The sequence below is a fragment of the Fusarium graminearum genome, chromosome 4 (assembly GCF_000240135.3).
Source record: "Fusarium graminearum PH-1 chromosome 4, whole genome shotgun sequence".
Classification (NCBI taxonomy): domain Eukaryota; kingdom Fungi; phylum Ascomycota; class Sordariomycetes; order Hypocreales; family Nectriaceae; genus Fusarium; species Fusarium graminearum.
Genome location: NC_026477.1, coordinates 874,110 through 894,414, shown reverse-complemented (window position 1 = coordinate 894,414; position 20,305 = coordinate 874,110). Strand labels below are relative to the sequence as shown.

The window sequence follows — 20,305 nt, the reverse complement described above, 5'->3', positions numbered from 1 at the left end:
ATCCAGGATCGCGCCGCCACACGGTACCGAGCTTAGGAATCGAGCTTGACGACGAGTCTCAAGCGACTCTAATGATATACGTTTATATGCTCTCCGAGAACAGGAGACATGACCTGCCGGCGACGACAACGGCACAGATCAGAAACAGGGACGTGGCCCGAGCAATGGATGGGGGCCACCAGCACAATTTGACATTGTGAGCGATAATGTTTATCATATACGGGCAGAGGTACTCCTGGGTCTAGAGGATTGGCGTGCCAGGCGTACGCAGGCCCTTCTCAGCAGCCATCACTCTGGTTAGGAGGCTTACGTCCAAGCGTGTTGGAGTTATTGTGCGGTAACATTTGTTTTTGGTTTTATGTTTGAATATTAACGAGTCATGTTTCGTGCTTTTGTGCTTTGCACATGTTTGTTGTTGTCAAGAAGATATTATCACTGGATCTAAACAGTACGCCCAATACAGGATTGGTAACGACATATTTTGCAGTATGTTTTAGTTATCACGTTGAATCAAAGAACCAATGGCATACTAAGCTGGTCAACAGTCACCTTGTCTTTCAGTGAGTAGCATTGGGTATGATGGGTGATTGTGTGTGTGTTGGGCATCGATCGACTTGGCAAGGGTTACAGTTTCGGGATGGAAGCTCTGATGGTGATCTTTCGGGAACAGGCATCTCTACGCTATGATGTTTGGTATTGATTAGGCCCATATCGGGCGTGTGCTCCGGTGAGAGTCAGGAATTCAGCATGGTTGCTCTGGGACTGGGTACTTGGGTAGCCATCTACAGTTCTCGTCATGATGATAAAGATGGGTCGAGATGTCACCAATAGGATTCAAGCCAAGAGTGACAAGTACACTGAACATATTACTGTGATGAGAGACCTACTGTGACATAGCCAAGATGAATTGATCAAGTACAGCCCAAATAGTCCCATCGAATTTCAGCCCATAGGGTAGGCCCACTGTGATTCAACTTTACAGCATCACGAGGATTTCAGATCTACCGCCCGCGATTCATGTGAATCGTAGAATGGACTGTGCGGAGTATGACGGGCGTGTTGGGCTGCAAGACAATTCAGCACACGACACTGAAAGCTCTCAAGCTTGAGGCCCTCATGCTGTGATGCACGAAATCGTGCGCCAATCGGATACTCACTGCCACAGATCGATAATGCTACCGTTTATGCGGTGCGATGCCAGTGACAGCTCGAGACTCTACGATAGACTGAGTTGACCATCTGACAGCCTCTGTTACGAATGCAGGCTGTAAGAATGCACTTTTCGAGAAAACGATACAGCAAGTTGAATAGAAGTCTTATATCTACTACCTAATCGTGTCACTCGAGATAGTACTCGGAGAGGAATAGCGCCAGCGAGCATGTGCTCGATATGTGCCTGTGATTGGTTTACCTGCAATTTCGAGATACTTGTTATTTGCTGTAGGATCACATATAAGACAAGGTACCTCGTTGTCGGTCGCCGTTTGGGTTAGCGTCGAGACGTCCATGAACGTTGACCGAAGAGGAAGTGAAGCAAGCGACAGCTTTTCTTACTCTTTTATTCTTTACAATGCGAATTTAGAAGAAGGGAACTTTCATTGAGTTACTTATATTTCGACGCTTTTCCTGCGGTGTTAAGTGAAGTTGTGGACCGTTGCGATCACAACATCAGAGCAACACACGACTTGCCAAGAGTGTCTTGTTAGCGACAAAGATTATAACACAACATCTTTAAACTCGCAAACTAGGAATCATTCCATTAACAGACTCATAATCACAGACACAAGTCTACTATATAAGCGTTGGAACTTATTGTCTCGACAGAGTTTCTATTCCTATCTTGACATACCTTTGAACCAACCTATCGATACATCTTGGATCAATATATAATCGACATATATCTAAACTACAAGCACATATCTGTACTATTAATTACGCCCGAAGAGATGGCGTCTACACGCTCTCGGCCATCGCCAAGCTCATCGTCCCCCTACGACTTTGACTCTATTCCCGACGAGGAGTCATGGCAGTACATCGACTACACAGGAGCTAACTCCGGCCCATCATCCATTGGATTTATATCAGATCCTGCCAGCGGAAGCTTGGGAAGCTTCACCATGGTTGGAAATGTCAACGGGACGACATCGCCCTTTATGCCAGCCAACACACACACTTCCTACTCAACTACTCCGCCATATATCCCGGCGAACAATTCTTCACCATTCATGCTAGCAAACACACCTTCTCCATCAGCTCCGTCTCCTTTGATACTAGGCGACATGGATCAAACGGCATTTTTCACAAACAACCCCTCCTTCCAGGGTCCATCAGACAACACCAACTCGGACATGTTTGCAACTACAACGGATGGAGGATTTGGACAGACACAGGGGTTCTTGACACCCCAACAATACCTTTTCTCGCAGCAAGATACAACTCAATTCCAACCACAGGACTTGAACGGTATGCCGGAGAAGCGGGGGATGGCCTCTCCTTCAGTGCAGGGTGCTGATACTGCCACAGACATGACACTCATGCAAAACTTTGGAACTGACATGTTCTCGATGGATGTTAACAGCCAAGTCCAAGTGCCTCAGATGAACTTTAACATGCAGCCGCCGATGCAGTCAGATCCTAATGTTCCGCCATGGAACCAGACAAACATGCGGGGCAACGAGAGTATCTTCATCATGGATGACTTCAATAACTCACCGTCACCTGCAAGCAACTACTCGCAGACTTCGTTTCCTAGTTCAAACGCGAGCCCCAACGGGAGCAAGTCTCCATCATCGTTACCGATTCGCAAGGTCAAGGCTGGGAAAGTCGAGAAGATGAAGAAGAAGGCGACGGCAGAACAGTCTGGCAAGTTTGTCATCGTGACTCCTAATTCCATCTCAGCCCACGCCGGCCGCCCTAATCCTTTCGAGTGCTTCGAGGCTATGAACCGAACAAGTCAGCGAGGACGCAAGGGACCTTTGGCGAATGCTACCAAGGAGAATGCCTTACAGGTTCGTAGACACGGTGCCTGCTTCTGCTGTCATAGTCGCAAGGTCAAATGCGACCTTGAACGGCCCTGCAAGAACTGCAAGAAGATCACGGTCCAGGTTCCCCAGGTCGTCTGTTGGCGATTCAACGACTTCCTGGGTATTCTGTTCCCCGAGTATGTTCGTGGACACCTGGCTAAAGACCAGATGACCAAGTTCTTCTCGGAGAACATTGCTGGCTTCCATGTTCAGGGGGTTGAGCAAGCCTGTTCCGTCGAACTCTTCTCAGGTCCGCTGTTCAGTACGGTTCTGCCAATACAGGCCAAGTTTTTCACACCAAAGACGGAAGAGGTCACGAGTCACTGGCAGCTTCAGAATGTGGGAGGGAACAGGGTTGAGCTGAAGAGCAACAGAGCAGCCAACATTGGCGTCGAGCTTGACAACACTGCCGAAAGGGACACTCTGAGAAAACGAACAAAAAGGTACATCCAGGATCTTCTTGCCGAGCCGTACTTTGTCGACCAAGTCACGGACAACTTCCAAAGCACATGCCTGCCCCAAAAGGTGCTGCGGATTGTCAAGCAGTATGCAGACGAGACCGAGGTAAGTGAAACCTGACAAATCGCATCATTAGCCGAGCTGACAGTCATTGCTACAGTCACTCATGGTGAAGCGTGCCCTGTCCATTTATTGCATGCACTACATCATGACGAGGCAACTCTGCCTCACCCGACAGACCGCTGATGTTCTTCGATCGACCGGTCTGATTGACCAGGGCGACAACTATGTGACGCCCCGAGTCCTCGCACGACAGATCAAGTCAATCGTAGACGAGCTAATGCAGCGTGAAATGTCACAGCTGTTCGATCTCTTCACCAAGTCACTCAAACCAAAGTCTCGACGCGAGTGGGCGCCCTGCACCGCCGCCTTTCTCGTCCTCTGCCTCTTTATGGAGGCGGTCGAGACGGCAGCTGACATTTTTGTCATATCCCAGAACGAGATCAACATGAGAAAGAGCGCAAGACCCGAGTACGAGAGAAGCCTCGCGCTGAGCACCTGTGCCGAGGTTGAGAACATGCCCTTTAGACAGTTTGCCTACCAGTTCCACCAGATTTACCAGACACACAGCAAGGAGGCCAACACGAAGGGCTTCAACCCTTTGCTCGACAGCAGCTTTGCCGAACGGGGCGAGCTGGATGGACCGGCCATCAAATTCTCGGCCCAACTGAGAGAATTATTGTTTGGCGAAAGTTGTACGTACGACCCGACTGCTCACAAACGGGCTGTCATTGTATCCGTATTGTTCTGGAAGGATCACAAACGCTGACATGTGCTGTCTCACACTAACTAGGGCAGGAGTTGCAATTTCTAGCAGCAAACGACTGGCTCAACAACAACGCGAGCCATCCTTTTCCGATGGACCCTCAGACACTGTACACAGGGCGCCTCGTGGCCAGGTTTCTTGTGTCATTCCAGGATGACAGAGCCATATTCGGAGACGCTGTTTAAGAACTATTTGTCCGAGACATCTGTCGAGAAAGGAGTAAAATGCATGTTTGTTTAACGGCTTTCTTGGATGACATGGCGTATGCGAGGTATGTCTTGGTATAACGGTCGGTGAATGGGCGAGCGTACCCTTTCACAGAGTGGGTTTCTAGGCCTCTTTTTTGCATGATATATGATAGGGGAGGGGGTACGCAGGCAGCACATGAGGCTGAATGAAACAATGTATGCCACGTCTGAGGAATAGGGCGGTCTCATAGTTGGACCTTGACACTTGACAAGCTTGCATATTCAAGGCTTATCGTATCATGAATATGGCATGATTTTAGCTAGCAACACTTTTCAGCAGCGGGCAAGACATTGTGCAACGACGATAGTAACCATGCATGGGGTTCGGACTGGTCTTCACCAGACAGAAACAGGCCAGGCAAGACACAGTAGTTGAGCCATAGCCTTCCATTCGTCGTGAGCACGTCTCAGTGCAGCTACAATAGATTTATTCACTCATTCATTCACGTTTATAGTGATTGTAGATATGTTTGCCCGATTTTAGTCCTGATGCCACACTGCTCTATGGTATCAGGGTGGAGCGGGTCGGTTGTCTAGACCGTGGTTTTGATCTCCCACTCGAACGATTAAAAAAATAGTTGACACACATGTGCATTGAGAGCGCAGAGTGTAGGCATTTCGTGGGTGCCGCTTGCAGCGGACTTTGTAGAGAACAGACAGAGAGTAGCTATAGTAGGGGTAAGTCGTAGAGAGAAACATGTCAAGAGTAGCAAGAAGGACGGCTTGCTTGAACTGAGACAAAGCGTGCGACCTCAAGCCTCTGGAAGCTGTCAAACGCAGCAAGACATTATTTTATTCCTGACACAGAATGCGTCTCGTCATCATGGCGTTCAACAGTTTTCCAGGGATGGGGAGGACTGCATGTTTGTCAAAGTCCGAATTCTGAGCAAGACAGAGCACAACAGAGCAAAGCTGCATCGGCGTTGCCGTTGGAAGCGACGAAAGAGAAGACGAGACAAAGGATGACACCCTCGTGAATGGCAAAAGTTGCCTTTTCCTTTCGGAAGAGGCAGCAGCCGAGAGGGAAAGGGAAAGGAGGCGTTCTTGTGTGATTTATTTGGTGTTTGGATTTGGAAAAAGAGCAGAAAATGTCAACAGGTAGAGTTTTTAAAGAGGTTGGTGGTAGGAAACACAGGATCCACCCGTCACGTGACACAACTGCCTCTAACAGAACCAGCTGTGGATGTCGTCGACTTTTTTCCTTTTCTCTTCTTCATACACTTTTTAGCACGATAAAATCAACCGGCCTCGATGTATTTCACTCGAAGTCGGTCATATTCAGTGCAAGACTGACAGGGTCATCTTCTGCTGTATTACTGCGTCGAGAGACATAATTGATTGTCTCGCCGACCCGGCAGGAGTTCCGATATGCCAATGCACAATCTAAATAGGTGTACATCCATCTTTATGCCTGAGCACTAGTTACATTGCACTCTAAGCGCACTAGGAACCGCAGTGTACGGTAACTACACAGCTATGGTGTGTCCAGATCCTGCACAGTCAGGGGCTGGTTAACTAGAGCTATTTCTTAGTACCTACCCTAGTAGTTCCTGTGTTTCCAGCACCTCGCTGCTTTTAGCACTGGCCGCTTGGTGCTGTGCCCAGATACATCTGGTTTTCGGTGACGAGGCGTCAAACCAAACAAGATAATTCGAGGCAACCTGCCGACTGGCTCACTGTAAACATTGTTTACGAATTGTAAACCGGGCGGGAGCTCAACGGCTGTGCCTAGCCGTCAGTTGTGTATGGGCTTCCAAAGTCTCTTCACGCTGGCCCGACTCACTGGGACCAGTAGATTTCATGAAGGCATAGGGGGTTTTGCCTATGGATTTCACATGAAGTTGCGTTACCGTCTGTACTCCGCTCACTATGCGTACCGTTTCTCATAAACTCGACAATCAACAATCGTTCCTTGACTCGGGATATGAGCGCATTTGTCACAACCCTGCATGACTTGAGCAACCATGATATTGAAGCAGCGAGAGAGGGTCGGCCTATGGTTGAACAAATGGTTGATGATGACCCTGGTGTTAGCATGTCCTTCACACTCTACATGAGATTGAGTCGTTCAATTCAGGTCCGCCTCGGTGCCAGGCAGGACTGTGACCTCGAACACGAGAGTCAATGAACCAGGAGAGACACCCGAGTCTATAACTGGATATGGATCGTTCCACTGCAACAATAACAAGCTCATCTGTCCTACGCCGTACGTCAGTAAAAAACACAAGAGCCATATTAAGATGTTGAATTGCTTAGTTGAGGGGTTGTCCAACAGAGATGCTGCCATATCAGGCAATCGAACCATTGATGCACAGCACGGACTCGTTGAGTCCATCCCTGATAACTTTAGGTATACGGTGGTTTGCGTTCGAGATGTTGCGTTTGGATGAGGCGCTGACGACGACTGAGCAACAACGGACGTATCCCTCCTGGTGTTCACACAGCTTGTGGCGTCACGCAGTGTTCGAAAGGGATGTATCGAAGTAGCATTGTTCTTGCAAAGCTTGGGTATCTAGATTTTGGCTATGAGGACTTTGTCTAACAATAGTGAGGTATAAGAATCGAGCCTCCTCCTGTGTAGTGAACTATCCATCCATCAAAGCATCGACACTGCTCAAGAACACAAGCAGCTCAGTCAACCTCACCTTGGTTTCCTGCTTTTGTATAATTTGAACAAATCTCCGCTCATACAAATCTCGAGTCGACAATCAATCGTCGAAGTGATAATGGCTGCCACGAATAATCCCAGTGCTGATATCAACCTTTCCAAGGACGATCCCAAGCCCAAGCCCCCATGGCCCACGGACCCCAGTGAGTCAAGACCGCTTTGATCTTGTATCCTGAGCATGTTGCCATAGTTCTCCGTTACAGACTCGTAATGGTTATGTCGTTGGACATTTCCCGTCGTGTCGAGGTATCGCTGTAGCAATATTGTTCTCGGTGCAGAACTCTCGTGTCCCCGACAGGACTTGGACTAACACAAGCCCACAGTACCGGGAAAGTAATTTCCGAATCCTTTGCCTTACATTGAGGGGCCTGCATCGGTGTACAGTGCTGAGAAGCTGCGGCGAGGCACGGAGAAAGAGTGTACGCATAGGAGAGAGAAACAAGGAGAACAGGAATGCGTACGCTAGCGGCAGCAATCTGGAAAACGGGCGGGTGGCCTGATTCGTGCCTTATTTCGAATTATATGCTTTAGAAATTAGACAAAAAACTACGGTACCATTACTATCAGGCCATGCTTCCTGTGCACACCCACGCGGTGTGCCGTTGTAGGGCTTACACAAAGCCATCAGTATACCATGGGTAACCCGACTGTGTAGGCATAAAAGCGGGAAGAGAAAACAGATCGAGTCTGCCGATGTGAATAGAAGCAAATGCGTTAATGCCATAGTAACGTTGAGGTAAGAAGTGATGCTCTCTGTGTTGGTTGATCGTGCGACGGCGGTAACATTGGCTTCAAGGTGAATCGGACGATTGAACAATTTCAGCCCAGAATGGTCCTTTACAACAGAATTTTGGGTGAATTGGAACCCTCTCCTAAAGAAGATCACTGAGAGAGAACGTTGGACAAAGAAGCTGTCCGGCAACTATAGACGTGTTCCTGAAGAGTGAAGCTTGACCTTGAGCTGGAAGAAACCGTACAAGACAAGCTTGACCTGGGGTTCATTTGTTTGGTTGACACAGCACTATCTTGGAAAGTGCGACTGCATTATTTTGTGTTATCTTGCACGCCCTGTCGTGACTCACGTAAAGAGCTATCGCTTAAGGTAGGTGCAACCGTATACTTGCCGGTTCTACGACCACCTTATTTGTAGTCCCTAGAGGATTGAGTTATCTATCATATTTCTTAGCCTCATATAAACACTCAGTTCATGGACAAAGCAACCTCAAAGACGCCTATCTATCCGTACTCCCGTCCCTATCGACCTGGCCGAATGCCTATCTATTTAACCTACTCATATTCTTCGCCCGCCATTCATCATCTACGCCGATATTCCTCTGCATCATTTGGCAAATGACAAGAAACCGCTTCCCCCACTCCTGGAACGCATCTCTAAACAGAAACCAGGGCCGAGTAAATCGTCACGGCCTCCAGCTGGATCGCCTGTCGTGTAGCCACTCTGCGCAACTTCGGCGTTCTTGTCCAACTAAACATGCCCGACGATATCCGATCTTTAGAGTTGGCTAGGATGGAGATAATACTTGTTGCATTCGTGGTGTTTGTACTCGTCTTACTTCTCGCCATCTTCATCCTATTAGGTACCAGCTTTAGGACTCCACGAGAAGCTCAGGATACAGAGAACGGGCAGCGTCAGACCCCTTGGACTGCATCGTACCCGACAGACCAAGGCGACGGAGCGTATTACGACAACGAAACTTCATTCATCGAGAGTGTACGAAGACGAAGCCATTCTTTGGCCGAGGAACTCCGACTAGAGCTGGTCAATCTCAGACGCAACCTGTCTTTGTTAACGATCCCTTCCAGAGGCCGGACAGGAAACGCAGACACAGATGACACACGAAGGTTAAGCATCGACCAGTTACTGAGTAGTTTCCCTTCGACCAGCTCGGAATTGGTTACGGATTATGAGAGCTGTTACGACTACTTGGAATCTCCAGTGTCCGCAACAGGTAGGGAAGAAGATGCCACTGGGACACAGAGAAGGCTGGTTCAATCAACGGGAAATACAATGAGATATGATGGAGTCCAGCAGTGGGACGATCCCCTGCCGTGATTGGATTGACTGGCACAGTTGGGATAAAGACTGGTGGTAAAAATTAGGAATGGCAGATTGTTGTACATGATACCTCTATTGAATCTGGAAAAAAACGTCCTAGTTTGGCATTGGTTCTCCCTGGAGCCCACGGCAAAGCTCTCCGTGCCCTTTTTTAACACGCCGCCATGTTCTGGCGTGCTTGTTCTTGGTACAAATAAACGACTCGTCTCTTAGTCGACGCCCACTCCGCAGTTCCCTTACGCGGTCTGCTTCTTCAAGTCCCTTGCAGCCTGCTTCAGGCTGAAGTTACACTCCTCGTAGGCACGGCCAGCACCGAAGCCAACGCCGACAAATGCGGGCCATGCTCTTCGCTTGAACAAGAGGACAGAGAAGACGACACCAAAACCGAGACCGAGGGATGACTTGACGAGGAGATTGGAGAGGCAGCGGTCCCACTAGAAATAATTAGTTCCCAAGTCTCAAGAATAGCCTGTTGTATCATTCGGATTTGGAATTACCTTCTCATTAAGAAGAGACTCGCTGAGCGGCCTGGAAATGGCGCTGGGAGGAGGACGGGCAACGGTGGAATCGGACATTTTGGCCTGTGATAAAATCGTATTAGTTCCAATGGCTATGTATTGACAGAAAGAATTGAATTGGCATACTTAAGTCGTGCAATCGGTCGTAACAAGCAAAGTCTGGAGCTACAGGGAGCTGTATATATGGGCGTGATGTCAAGCTTGAATATGGAACAAGTCGGGACGCAAGACCGGCTTGTGGGCGGTGAGAGCGGGGTGCCGGTAGAGGTTTAGCGCGACGGCAGAATTTAGGAAATTTTGGCTGGACGCTGGAAAAGTCGCGGGGCGCATTCAAAGATTGAGGTTTGTTATAGCTTTCTTTTCTCAAGCAATTTTTTAATCATTCTTTCGTTTAAATAGCCACAATGGATGTAGATATGACGGATAGTCTGTCGCAAGGAACTACGTCCACTCTTGTAAATTTTTATTCCATTTTTCTCGTGCAGTTGTGAATATGCTTACACGTGTTGCAGGAAAAGATGGACTTGATCAAGACTGTGAGAGGTCTTGACCAGAGTGGTCCTGGAGAAGATGGCAAGAATCTCGAGAAGTTGTGGAAACACTTGACCGTGTCAGCAGATGCTCAATTCCATGCTGCCGAGGAAAGCAGTTTGCGATGGCTGCTAAAGTCTATGAACGGCTCATCAAAGGACGCCGAAACTTTGCGACGATGGCCTTTGACCTGGACAATTCTCGAATGTGTCTTCCAGCGCATTCCTCTATTTTCGCTTGCCAAATCACTCGCCGATCGACGATTCATCGCTGTCTTTCAACAGGCATTGAAGGATGTTTCCCAACCTACTACAGAAACATCATCTACCCCTTCGAAGAGGAAGAGATCGACGACAAAAAGCTTTAGCCTGGATGCTCTACGAGATACCGAAGGATGTTTGATGGCTGGAGACGCCATATTCAGTGCCTTGAAGAGTCTGTTAGACCGACTCGAATTTACCGCGACGCAATCATCTCACGACAGGATCGGCGCCGAACACATTCGATCTCTTTTCTGTACCTCAGCCGTTGACGCTGCAGCTTTGACTTCCTTGTCATTGAAGTTGTGCGACATTGCGCTTGCCAACGGTGAAGAGCAGGAGGGTCGGGAATCATGGATCGAAACGATAACGTCCATTTGGGATCTGCACCTACAAGGGAACGATGATACGTTGGAGGTTGCTGCGCACTTGTTTTCACCGTCTACGGCTATTATCGACAAGTTGGAGGGAATCTCAGGAACACACAAGACCGTCGCAAGCGAGCCCTTGAAAGCGAAATGGACTGCCGACCTAGAGAAGCTCATGCACCGCAATTTGATACTCCCCGCCCGAGCCACCTTCATCAACCGACAAGACCTGGAACCCATCACAAGAGCACTTCACGCAGCCGGTAATAATCGCGACGTGGCAGCCCCTGCGCTATACTTTTTGGCCTCGGGTGTTACAGATTCACTGAGCGAAGGAAGACTACGAAAAGGAAACATCGACTGGACGAAGCAGATCTTCAAGATTGTTGAAAGCTCATTAAGGGACCGCGAGGATCGAGATAAGCTTGTGCAGGTTGTTCTCGAGCGAGCGGCTGAGAAGTCAATGTCAATTGACACAGATGATCTGCGCTCCGTTTGTCGAGAGTATGCGCTGCAGGAACAGAGCACAAACTGGCGATTGATCGCGGTGATTGCTACTTGCGATCCCGATATATTCCTCCAGCGATCCGAGGAGGGTGCACGCTTATTGGAAACTGTCTGCGAACGAAGCACTTCCCAAGAACTTAGCCAGGATGACGCCGAGTCAGTCTCAAAGATTATCAAGGCTATCGCCCAAGTATTCCGAACTGGACGAGTTTTTGGCGATTTCTTGAAGTTATGGTTTCAGCAACTATGCAAGGTTGAGAAGCAGAAGAGCAAAATCCCCTCACCATGGCTTCAGGTTGGCCAAGTACAGCAAGGCCACGACTCATTTGAGACCTTGATCGAAAAGGAGATGTCGCCACTACAACTGCTTGAAGTATTGCAATGGCTAGAGAATGAGAAGCTACACTCAAGGGCGCTTTGTCTCTTCCTGGACTCTATTGCTCAGGGCATTCGAAGCGAGGCTTATGTGGATGCTATGGGCAGCAAGCTCTTTGACTTGGTGAGACAAGTGAAGAAGTCATCGTCTGCTTTGACTGCCTTGAAGTGGGGAGTTGTGTCCAAGACTATCTCCTGGGTTACTCCTGAGGCAAGGACTGAGATTTGGACTACAGTGCAAGGGCAGCTAACCAAGATCTTGTCCGAGTCACCTGTTGAGTCTAGGGAGGCATATGAGGCATTCAAGTGCTGTTGCCAGGCTTGGGTTTCGATGAGTCCTGATAGCGCGCACATTACCGAGGCTGCCGGCCTGGTTGATGCTTTTACCGCCCGACTCTCATCAGAACTTCTTTCTTCAAAGTCCCTGAAGGGCAAGGATATGTCTCTATTTTTGCAACAGGACCCTACACCAGCTTTTCTCGAAGAAGCAGCTGCAGAGCACTATTTAGCTTGGTTCTTGCGCGGTTGCAGTCGTCTCACTCGCTTCGTGTACGGCACAAAGGCCACTCTTCCTCAGGCCTTGGGAAAAGCGTTATCACTCCCCAGTAGTGAGGCTGCCCAATTGAGAGATATTTGGGCCTGTCTGCTCGAAAATGAGAATAGCATGAATAGCGCTAAAGTTGCCGGCAACCTTATTGACCGTTTGATCAATTCGTTGGAAGAGGACGGAAAGGAGAAGCGCTGGCCTGCGGAAGGCAGCCAAACCTGGATTAAAAGCTTGAACAGTGCCCATACAGATGCCTTCAGCCGACCTCAACGAGAGCGCGTCATGACGCTTCTTCATGCACACCGGTCAAAGACAACGAAACGTATCTCTATTGAGGGCTGGAGATATATTCTCGCCCTATCCACCAAGTTGATGGGTCGAGCGACATTCTACGAGGGTATGCAGTTCTCGCACTTGGCCGAAGTTGCTGATGCCATGTCGGATCTCTCAAGCTCAACGCCAACGCAAGACGGCACTTTGACTGATCTCATTGACTCATACTATGCCATGGCAGCAACTACTATCCGACAGATGGCAGAGCATGTGGAAGAACGTAGTGTCAAGTACTTGAGTGAAAGCCGCAATTTTATCTCCGAATGCGAAGATGCCGGCGATTTGTCACCTTTCCGCCTGACGCTGCTGAAGGCACTTATCGACGAACTCTCCAAGTCACCCAATTGCTCCAGCCATCCTGAACTGAGCTCGATTCCAGAAGTTGCAAAGACAGCGCTTGGAAAAGCCGTTATTGCTGCAACTGGATACTTTTTGACCGAGAAGAAGGCATTTGAGAGTCATAACATCATTGCCGATCTCCGACTTTTTGCAGCAGTAGACGCAGCAGAGTCATTGGAAGGCCTCTCAGGAGCCGCGAAGCTGAAGCAGTCAGACGTGCGCAAGGCAGAGAAGCGAAGTCATACGGCTATGGCATCGGGAGATCTCAGAGGATGGAAGATGGAAACGTTTCTCAGGACGTTTTTCACACCACTTCTGGAGGAGCCCCGACCAACAACATTCTACAGTCTCAGCCAAGTCCCTCAGAAACTTCGTGAGCCATTTTTCAAGAGCAATGTTGTTTCAATCATAAAGCCAATGGACACTTCCGCCAAGATGGATTACTTGAAGGATCTCATTCAAGCTTTCGTGCAGGGTTCAAACACGGATGGCCAGGCGTCAGCTATCCATACCGTCGTGGACCAGCTTTTAGGTAAGAAAACCATTCGTTATATAGTTGCATCTACTAACATATCATAGAATCCGCCGATCTCCAGACCAAGGGATCCGGATTTGACCTAGCAACAGCCCACAGCGAGCTGACCGCGACGCTTCTGACATTAAAGGGACAGTCCGTATGCACCCGCGTCTGTCGAATTCTCCGGGCCATACTGGAAAAGAAGCCACAATCCATGACTCAATGGAACATTGAGCTTGTTCTCACCACTGTTTCCGACCTGAGCCTATCTACCAAGCTTGACGAGCAGTTGCCCAATGAAAGGGTGCCTTTTGCTTCACTATGCGGATTGGTAGAAATCATTATCAAGAAGCACCGCCTCAGGCTCGAAGGTCACCACCACCTTTTGCTGTCAACAATGCAGGCTCTACTCCGTAATCTCGTCATTAATCACAGCGCTACCGACACCCTGGGACAGACTTTACACGAGTCCAAGGCTCATCTCTATGCTCGTCTTATCACACTCATCTGTGAGCCGACCGCTGGCGCTGTGGCCCGATCACAACACCAGAGCTCACTGGACTCGGCCACAGATGCGGCAAAGCGTTCAGCTGGAAGGCATATGTATCTGATCATGATGCAGTATGTCAAGCTGCAGCTCGAGGCTGATGTGCCCCGCCGAGTGAACGAGGCCCTCGAGCCCGCCATGAACTCCATCTTTGATATTACACCTCCCGAGGTTCGAAAGATTCTGAACGATGCTATGGATAAGAGTGGACGTGCCATTCTGAAGGAGATGTACAAGAGATACACCAAGTTTGGCAAATGGAGCGGCGTATAGATGGAGATTATAGACGTTGATAGATACCACATAAAAAGTCATTGGAAAGGAATAGCAGGTTTGATTATTATTACATTGGGTATCTCCATACAATTTTGCAACTTGTAGAAAATGGCTGCACATCATTAAGCGTCCCGAGCCTTCTTTTGCAGGCTAGGGTGGCCATGTTTTTTGCCATGGCCCCTAATTTGTGAATCCAAAATGGGACGAACAAAGATCCAGACGAATGTAGCAAGGAAAGCACCCAGAATATCGAGGAAGCTGTTCTTGGGAGTGCCGCCAAAGGACGACCATTTCATAAGATGGCCAAGGAAGTTAACGGTGATGTTGTGTTGTCCAGCTTCAAGACCTTTGATTGATAGAGCAGCAACTTCGTCAGGTGTCTGCTTCGGGTCGTCCTTCTCGATGATCTTGGTGATTTCAGGCTTGTTTACGTTCTCGCGGATGTTGCCAGGCGAGAGGATGGTGCCAGGCAAGAGTAGGTGGACTTGGACGTTCTGAGGGTAGAGGAGCACTTCCTGCTGGATGCACTCGGCCAGACCTCGCATGGCGTACTTGGAGGGAGTGTATGGTGTGTATCCGGGAGGAGAGTACGAGGCGCAGATGCTTCCAGTCATGATAAGGTGCTTGGGTTCTTTTTCAACAGGCTTGGAAACATCGAGCCATTCGCGCATGATGGCATGTGCCATCTCAGCAGTACCCCAGTAGTTGACATCCATATGGTGTCGCATTGACTCCATCTCCATATCGACAAACAATTCGGGGAAGGACAGTCCGGCGCAAGTCCAAACGATATCGGGGGCGTTTCCATTATTCCAGCTGATGACCTGTTCGAGGAGAGGTTTGGCGTAGGATTCGGCAGAGACGTCGGCGGCGATGTAGTAGAAGCGTTGTGTTTCGGGGTTCTTAGCCGCAGCCTGGAATTATCAAGTCAGCATGCCGTCTTGTGGAAGATGTGGTTAAAGACAACGGACCTTGACGGTGCTAAGAGCGGCCTCGAGTTTGGCAATGCTACGAGAGACGAGGACGATGTTTGCGCCCTTGGCTGAGAGCTGGGTAGCTGCGCTGAGACCCATGCCCTCGGAAGCGCCGGTGACGAGGACTGTCTAGAGGCATTGTTAGCTATGTTGTTGTGATCATGAGAGGTCTCATGAGGAGTTAGAGAGAAGCTTACCTTGCCCTCTACGGGGAACTTGTTGCTACCGAAGAAACCCATGATGAGCTGTCCAACGATGAGAGTTGTGATAGAAATTGCAACGTAAGCAGCAATTGCTTTCAGAGAGAAGTCCATTGTGGGAGAAGGGGGACTCAATATATGCATTGGTGGAGGGGCAGAGCTAGGAGTTTTAAAATCTAATGCAGTCCAGCAATTTACAGTGTCCAGATCACCGGGGCTTACAGGGGTGGTTACACAGTGCTAACAGCCTGACTTTTAGGGGCCCAGACTGGACTTCAATACCTGAAAGGCACTTGACTTGATCCGACTTTATGTTTTCTTGTCTCGCTCTTCGCTTTGAAGAAAGCGAGTAGATAATTCGGGTAATAATATGCAATGGGTAACACGATGTATCAACTCATGTAACGGCAGTTGAATGAGATGGTGTGCTGTTGTCCTTGGCTTACTGACTTGTCCCGGTTAAGTGCTGACCTTGACCGCACAATGTTTTCCAAGACTAGCTTTAATTACAAATGCCATTGGATATCTAAAGCTGTAAGAACTAAATTCAGGGGCCTTTACTCGTCAGACTCTTGTCAACGAATCTTGAAGGTGTTGTATGCCATTGTGGTGACACACAGTATTAGAACCATGTAGACACGGTATTCAATATGTGGCTGGCGTTCAAGGCTGTTCTCTCTTTCCTATGGACCTCATCTCAACTCACAAGAGATCGATATCTCGATTTTTCAGTATTTTATTTTCGCATTTGAACTCGCGCAATTGCCGTCATCTAAATTCCTCAAAGTCAAGGCGAACCCTCCGTCATGTGGCCTGGGTTATGACAAAAAGTCTGCAATAACCACCACAATGTCCAACAAGGATGAGGACTCCAAGCTTACAGTACCCAAGTTCTCATCATTCAAGTCCAAACCTGAGAAGTCCGAACTGAAGGCACCCAAATTCACCTCTTTCAAACCCAAAGACAAAGAAAAGGACACAACAGAAAGCTCCAGCTATAAAGAAACAGACCGAGAACGGGAACGGGAACGCGACTCACGAAGGAAGAGAAGCCATCATCACTCAGACTCTCATCGCGACCATCATCACCACCACTCCAAAAGGCATCGCACAGAATCTCATCACCGGCATCGGGAAAGCTCACGGCGCTCAAGCCACCCAGAGAAACCTGAACACCGTGCGCTTACTAAAACTTCACGCGACAGCAATGATGGTGCATCGCGTCTGTACATTATCGACACCAGGGGCGACCCACTAATCATTCGATATGGAAGTCTTGATCGTTCACAGGTCCCCGCTTACTATCGTGATGGATATGGAAAGGTTCTTGGTACGCGAGGTCGTCTTGTGATTCACCGTGATGGACCAAGGGATCAATTCAGCCTACGGATGCCAGGCGAAGGCTCATATGCTTTCAAGGACAAAGACGGTCTGCGCTCAAAAGCCTGGCGCATAAGGTCAACCCCGTTGAGAGTCCGATTACAAGAGAGTTCTGCGCAGGACGAAGACGACGACTTCTTAGCAGTGGGTTCGTCGAAAAAGCGCAAACAGGACGACGTCTCTGAATCTTCAGACGACGAACAGCCATCCTATCGCTCGATAGAGGGCAAAGCAAAGCCACGCCAATACGATGATAGCGACTTGGAGTCTGATACCGAGGCACCTGCGGAGCATGTCGATCTTGGCCAGAACAACCCCTTAAAGTGGAAATCGATCCAACTCTCAAGGCGTGTGAAGGATCAACCAGATGATATAGATGCATGGCTAGAGTTGGCGAACCACCAGGACGCCCTCCTGAGAGCTGGAGAGGACGTTGACCATAAGGCACTGGAGGCCGAGGTGCATAGTTTTGCTGAGATCAAACTTCATATGCTCGAATCGGCCTTATCCAATGTTGCGAATCCCCAAGATCGCATTAGAGTGTTGATTCCACTAATGCGTGAAGGCGTCAAGGTGTGGAACAGTAAAGCAACGACTAAAAAGTGGAATGACTTGCGTGAAGACGAAGACAAAAGCTTCACGCTCTGGAAGACACACCTCGATTTTGACATGTCAAACATTTCTGCCTTTCATTTTGATACCGTCAAGCAAATGCACCTTGATCGACTACACCATGCCATAGCTCGAGCGAACGGGGAGCCTGAAAGTCATATAGAAGCAACCTACGTTTTTCTCAGACTCACGAGACTCATACACGATTGTGGGTACAAGGAACTTGCTGTCGCAGCATGGCAAGCATTCATGGAACTCAACTTTTTTCGGCCTTCTCAGTTGGAAGAACAGAGCGCAGCCCTCGAGTCTCTTCGTGACTTCTGGGAGAGCGAAGTACCCAGAATAGGAGAGCCTGAAGCCCAAGGCTGGGCAAAATTTGTGGAAGATGATGGGATGGGCGATGCCCCCGAGCCGCTACCGGATAATAAGCTGCCTGAAGATCAGTCCAGGGATGACTATAAACGCTGGGCGAGTTTGGAAAGCTCGCAGGCTGAGAAAGCAAGAGTCCCTGCAAGAACCATGGATGAGGGGACAGAAGAAGATCCTTTCAGAGTAGTGATGTTCTCTGACATAGAGCCATTGCTCTTCATGGTCCCGAGGCAAATTTTACCAGCTGTGCAGGAACAGTTACTGGACGCTTTCTTGATATTCTTTGGGGCACCCCCTGTCTTTCGGTCTAATAGCTGGATAGAAGAGGCCTATCATGATCAATTCTTGTCTCGGCCTACTCTGAAGCTGGAGTTTAGTGCTCCTACGCCACCTTCAGGGGACGAAGATCCGACAGAAATCCAGAGGAAGCCTCCTACTTTCAACCAGAAGCCTCTCTGTGTCTCCAAATCACCCGAAGTGCTCTTCTCGAAGTATGACTGGTTTTCTTATTTGCCGTCAAAGAGCAAGGACAACGATGTTGAGCTCGGTCTCTTGGCTAACGCAACAAAGCACTTGGTCCATAATGCCAACTTGAAGGATTTAGCTGAGTACCATCTTGCTTTATGCGCAGTACAAGATCGTTCCGCTGTCAAAAAGGCAGCCAAAGCTTTGTTGAAACGGTATCCGACTAATCTTGGCCTATACAAGGCATATGCTCTTGCTGAGTATGCGAACGACAACCGCGAAGTTGCTCAAAAAGTAGTTTCGTCGGCAACTGAGCTTGCTTCAGTGAGTACTTCATCTTCTATTATTTGTACCGGATGATTACTAATTCTTCTTCAGAGCTCGTCTGCATCCGACTCTTTTAGTCTTTGGAGAGCATGGACTTGGATGGAGCTTGAGGGGGGCAACAAAGACCTAGCTGTTCAGATACTCTGCTCTGCTGTGGATGAAGTCCTACGAAAAACAGCCGGAACCCTTGATGTGTCTCCAACACATATTCTCAAAGCCCACCAGATCTTCACTTCTACCATGAACGATCTGATCTCGGGAGGAAATATCGACCAGGCTGGAGTTCTTGCCGAGTGTTTGATCCTGCTGTCTTACTTGACAACAGAGGGGTCCACAGAACCAATGTCAGCGTCACAAGGAAGCATTTCGGCTGCCATGGACACAGTTAATAAGGTGTCACTCGAGTTGAAGTCTCGAAACTACCATACATCACAAGCTCATGAGCGTACACTACAGTTTGCGTCCATGTTGCTGTATATGCACGCAACCCGAGGGTAAGATTCGTATCCTGGAATTGACAAGACTCTACTAACTCATCCAGGCCCTTCCGCCGTGTGTATTTACTCGAGCAACTGAAACATTTTCTGGTGTACTTCCCCAGGAATACCATGTTCTTGTCGTTATTCGAATGGGCCGACTCCAGCCTTCGTATTATCAACGAGACAAGAACACTTCTACACGAAACGGTACTTACCCCAGCCCAAGATTGCTTGAGCAGTCGCATATTTGCCATTCATCATGAGACTGAGCGAGGAAATGTCAACACAACAAAAGCAGCTTTCGAGCATGCCGTATCAAGCGATGCTTGCAAATCGAATACAGCTTTGTGGATCAACTTTATCAGATTCTGCAGCTCGCAGAGAGAACTGCGACCAAAAGCCAAGGATATTCTGTTCAGAGCATTGAGGCATTGTCCTTGGTCCAAGGATGTCATGATGGAGGCCTTCCTTACTCTGAACCGGGATATGGATTCTTCAGAGCTGAAGGGCATCTTTGACACTATGGCTTCCAAGGGGTTAAGGGTACATGTTGATCTGGAGGAGTTTTTGGATGAAAGAAGAGTTGAAAGGAGGGCAGAGAAGAGCAGAAGGCGATCTGTTGTACTTTAACTTAAAAAAGAGCACTTTGAATAGAATTGGGCCTTGACGTGGATCATGAAACCGAATAAGGTTTGCTTTTACGGGTCTAAAAATAGCAAGCTTATACCGTACATACGTACTGTTTACATCTGCAGCGACTGGGCTTGTGATGGCAGGTTTCTGCAGAGTAAATAAGTGTCTAGCTTCCTGCACCCATGGCCATTCATTGCTTTCAACCTGCTTAAGCGTGTCAGCCAAGCCATTGGCACACCTATTACAGGGCATGTCTCTGTAGAACCTCGTCATACCGAGCTTTCAGGCTTTGTTGTCAGTGGATCCAGACCCAGGGGCTCGTTCCAGGGTCTTTTCAGCGGGTCAGGCGCTGAAGCTGTCGTGAGTGACCAGAGCTGAGCTTAAGCTTGAGCTTGGACCTGGGAGAGTGAGACGATGTGATTAAGATGACAAGGGAAAAGGGATGTCGTT

The 20,305-nt window shown here is 48.8% G+C and overlaps 7 protein-coding genes across 7 annotated transcripts; 5 read left to right on the top strand and 2 right to left on the bottom strand.

Annotated features, from left to right (window-relative positions):
- Positions 1–1,946: 1,946 nt before the first annotated feature.
- FGSG_06699 (uncharacterized protein) lies at positions 1,947–4,493 on the top strand (the record flags this gene model as incomplete). Its single annotated transcript, XM_011328031.1, has 3 exons — positions 1,947–3,587; positions 3,643–4,237; positions 4,336–4,493. The coding sequence occupies 3 exons, from the start codon at positions 1,947–1,949 to the stop codon at positions 4,491–4,493; spliced, it is 2,394 nt and encodes a 797-aa protein (XP_011326333.1).
- Positions 4,494–7,143: 2,650 nt separating this feature from the next.
- On the top strand, positions 7,144–7,789 carry FGSG_12965 (uncharacterized protein). Its single transcript, XM_011328030.1, has 2 exons — positions 7,144–7,367; positions 7,548–7,789. Exons 1-2 carry the CDS (start codon positions 7,283–7,285, stop codon positions 7,559–7,561), a joined length of 99 nt encoding a protein of 32 aa, XP_011326332.1. The 5' UTR covers positions 7,144–7,282; the 3' UTR covers positions 7,562–7,789.
- A 924-nt stretch (positions 7,790–8,713) lies between these two features.
- Positions 8,714–9,295, top strand: FGSG_06698 (uncharacterized protein; the record flags this gene model as incomplete). The annotated part of the gene is made up of 1 exon (XM_011328029.1): positions 8,714–9,295. One exon carries the CDS (start codon positions 8,714–8,716, stop codon positions 9,293–9,295), a length of 582 nt encoding a protein of 193 aa, XP_011326331.1.
- Positions 9,296–9,315: 20 nt separating this feature from the next.
- On the bottom strand, positions 9,316–9,998 carry FGSG_06697 (uncharacterized protein). The gene is made up of 3 exons (XM_011328028.1): positions 9,943–9,998; positions 9,796–9,879; positions 9,316–9,732 (listed from the first exon to the last, which is right to left on the bottom strand). Exons 2-3 carry the CDS (start codon positions 9,871–9,873, stop codon positions 9,535–9,537), a joined length of 276 nt encoding a protein of 91 aa, XP_011326330.1. The 5' UTR covers positions 9,874–9,879; positions 9,943–9,998; the 3' UTR covers positions 9,316–9,534.
- Positions 9,999–10,220: 222 nt separating this feature from the next.
- On the top strand, positions 10,221–14,413 carry FGSG_06696 (uncharacterized protein; the record flags this gene model as incomplete). The annotated part of the gene is made up of 3 exons (XM_011328027.1): positions 10,221–10,271; positions 10,329–13,608; positions 13,656–14,413. 3 exons carry the CDS (start codon positions 10,221–10,223, stop codon positions 14,411–14,413), a joined length of 4,089 nt encoding a protein of 1,362 aa, XP_011326329.1.
- Positions 14,414–14,538: 125 nt separating this feature from the next.
- FGSG_06695 (uncharacterized protein) lies at positions 14,539–15,704 on the bottom strand (the record flags this gene model as incomplete). The annotated part of the gene is made up of 3 exons (XM_011328026.1): positions 14,539–15,330; positions 15,388–15,519; positions 15,588–15,704. 3 exons carry the CDS (start codon positions 15,702–15,704, stop codon positions 14,539–14,541), a joined length of 1,041 nt encoding a protein of 346 aa, XP_011326328.1.
- Positions 15,705–16,439: 735 nt separating this feature from the next.
- FGSG_06694 (uncharacterized protein) lies at positions 16,440–19,852 on the top strand (the record flags this gene model as incomplete). Its single annotated transcript, XM_011328025.1, has 3 exons — positions 16,440–18,740; positions 18,795–19,237; positions 19,285–19,852. 3 exons carry the CDS (start codon positions 16,440–16,442, stop codon positions 19,850–19,852), a joined length of 3,312 nt encoding a protein of 1,103 aa, XP_011326327.1.
- Between the last annotated feature and the right edge of the window lie 453 nt (positions 19,853–20,305).

Bases quoted from the DNA above. Each gene is read 5' to 3' on its own strand.
- FGSG_12965 (XM_011328030.1), top strand. From the start codon at position 7,283: ATGGCTGCCACGAATAATCCCAGTGCTGATATCAACCTTTCCAAGGAC.
- FGSG_06697 (XM_011328028.1), bottom strand. From the start codon at position 9,873: ATGTCCGATTCCACCGTTGCCCGTCCTCCTCCCAGCGCCATTTCCAGG. The intron at 9,733-9,795 runs GTAATTCCAAAT...AATTATTTCTAG, and splicing joins AGTCTCTTCTTAATGAGAAG to TGGGACCGCTGCCTCTCCAA.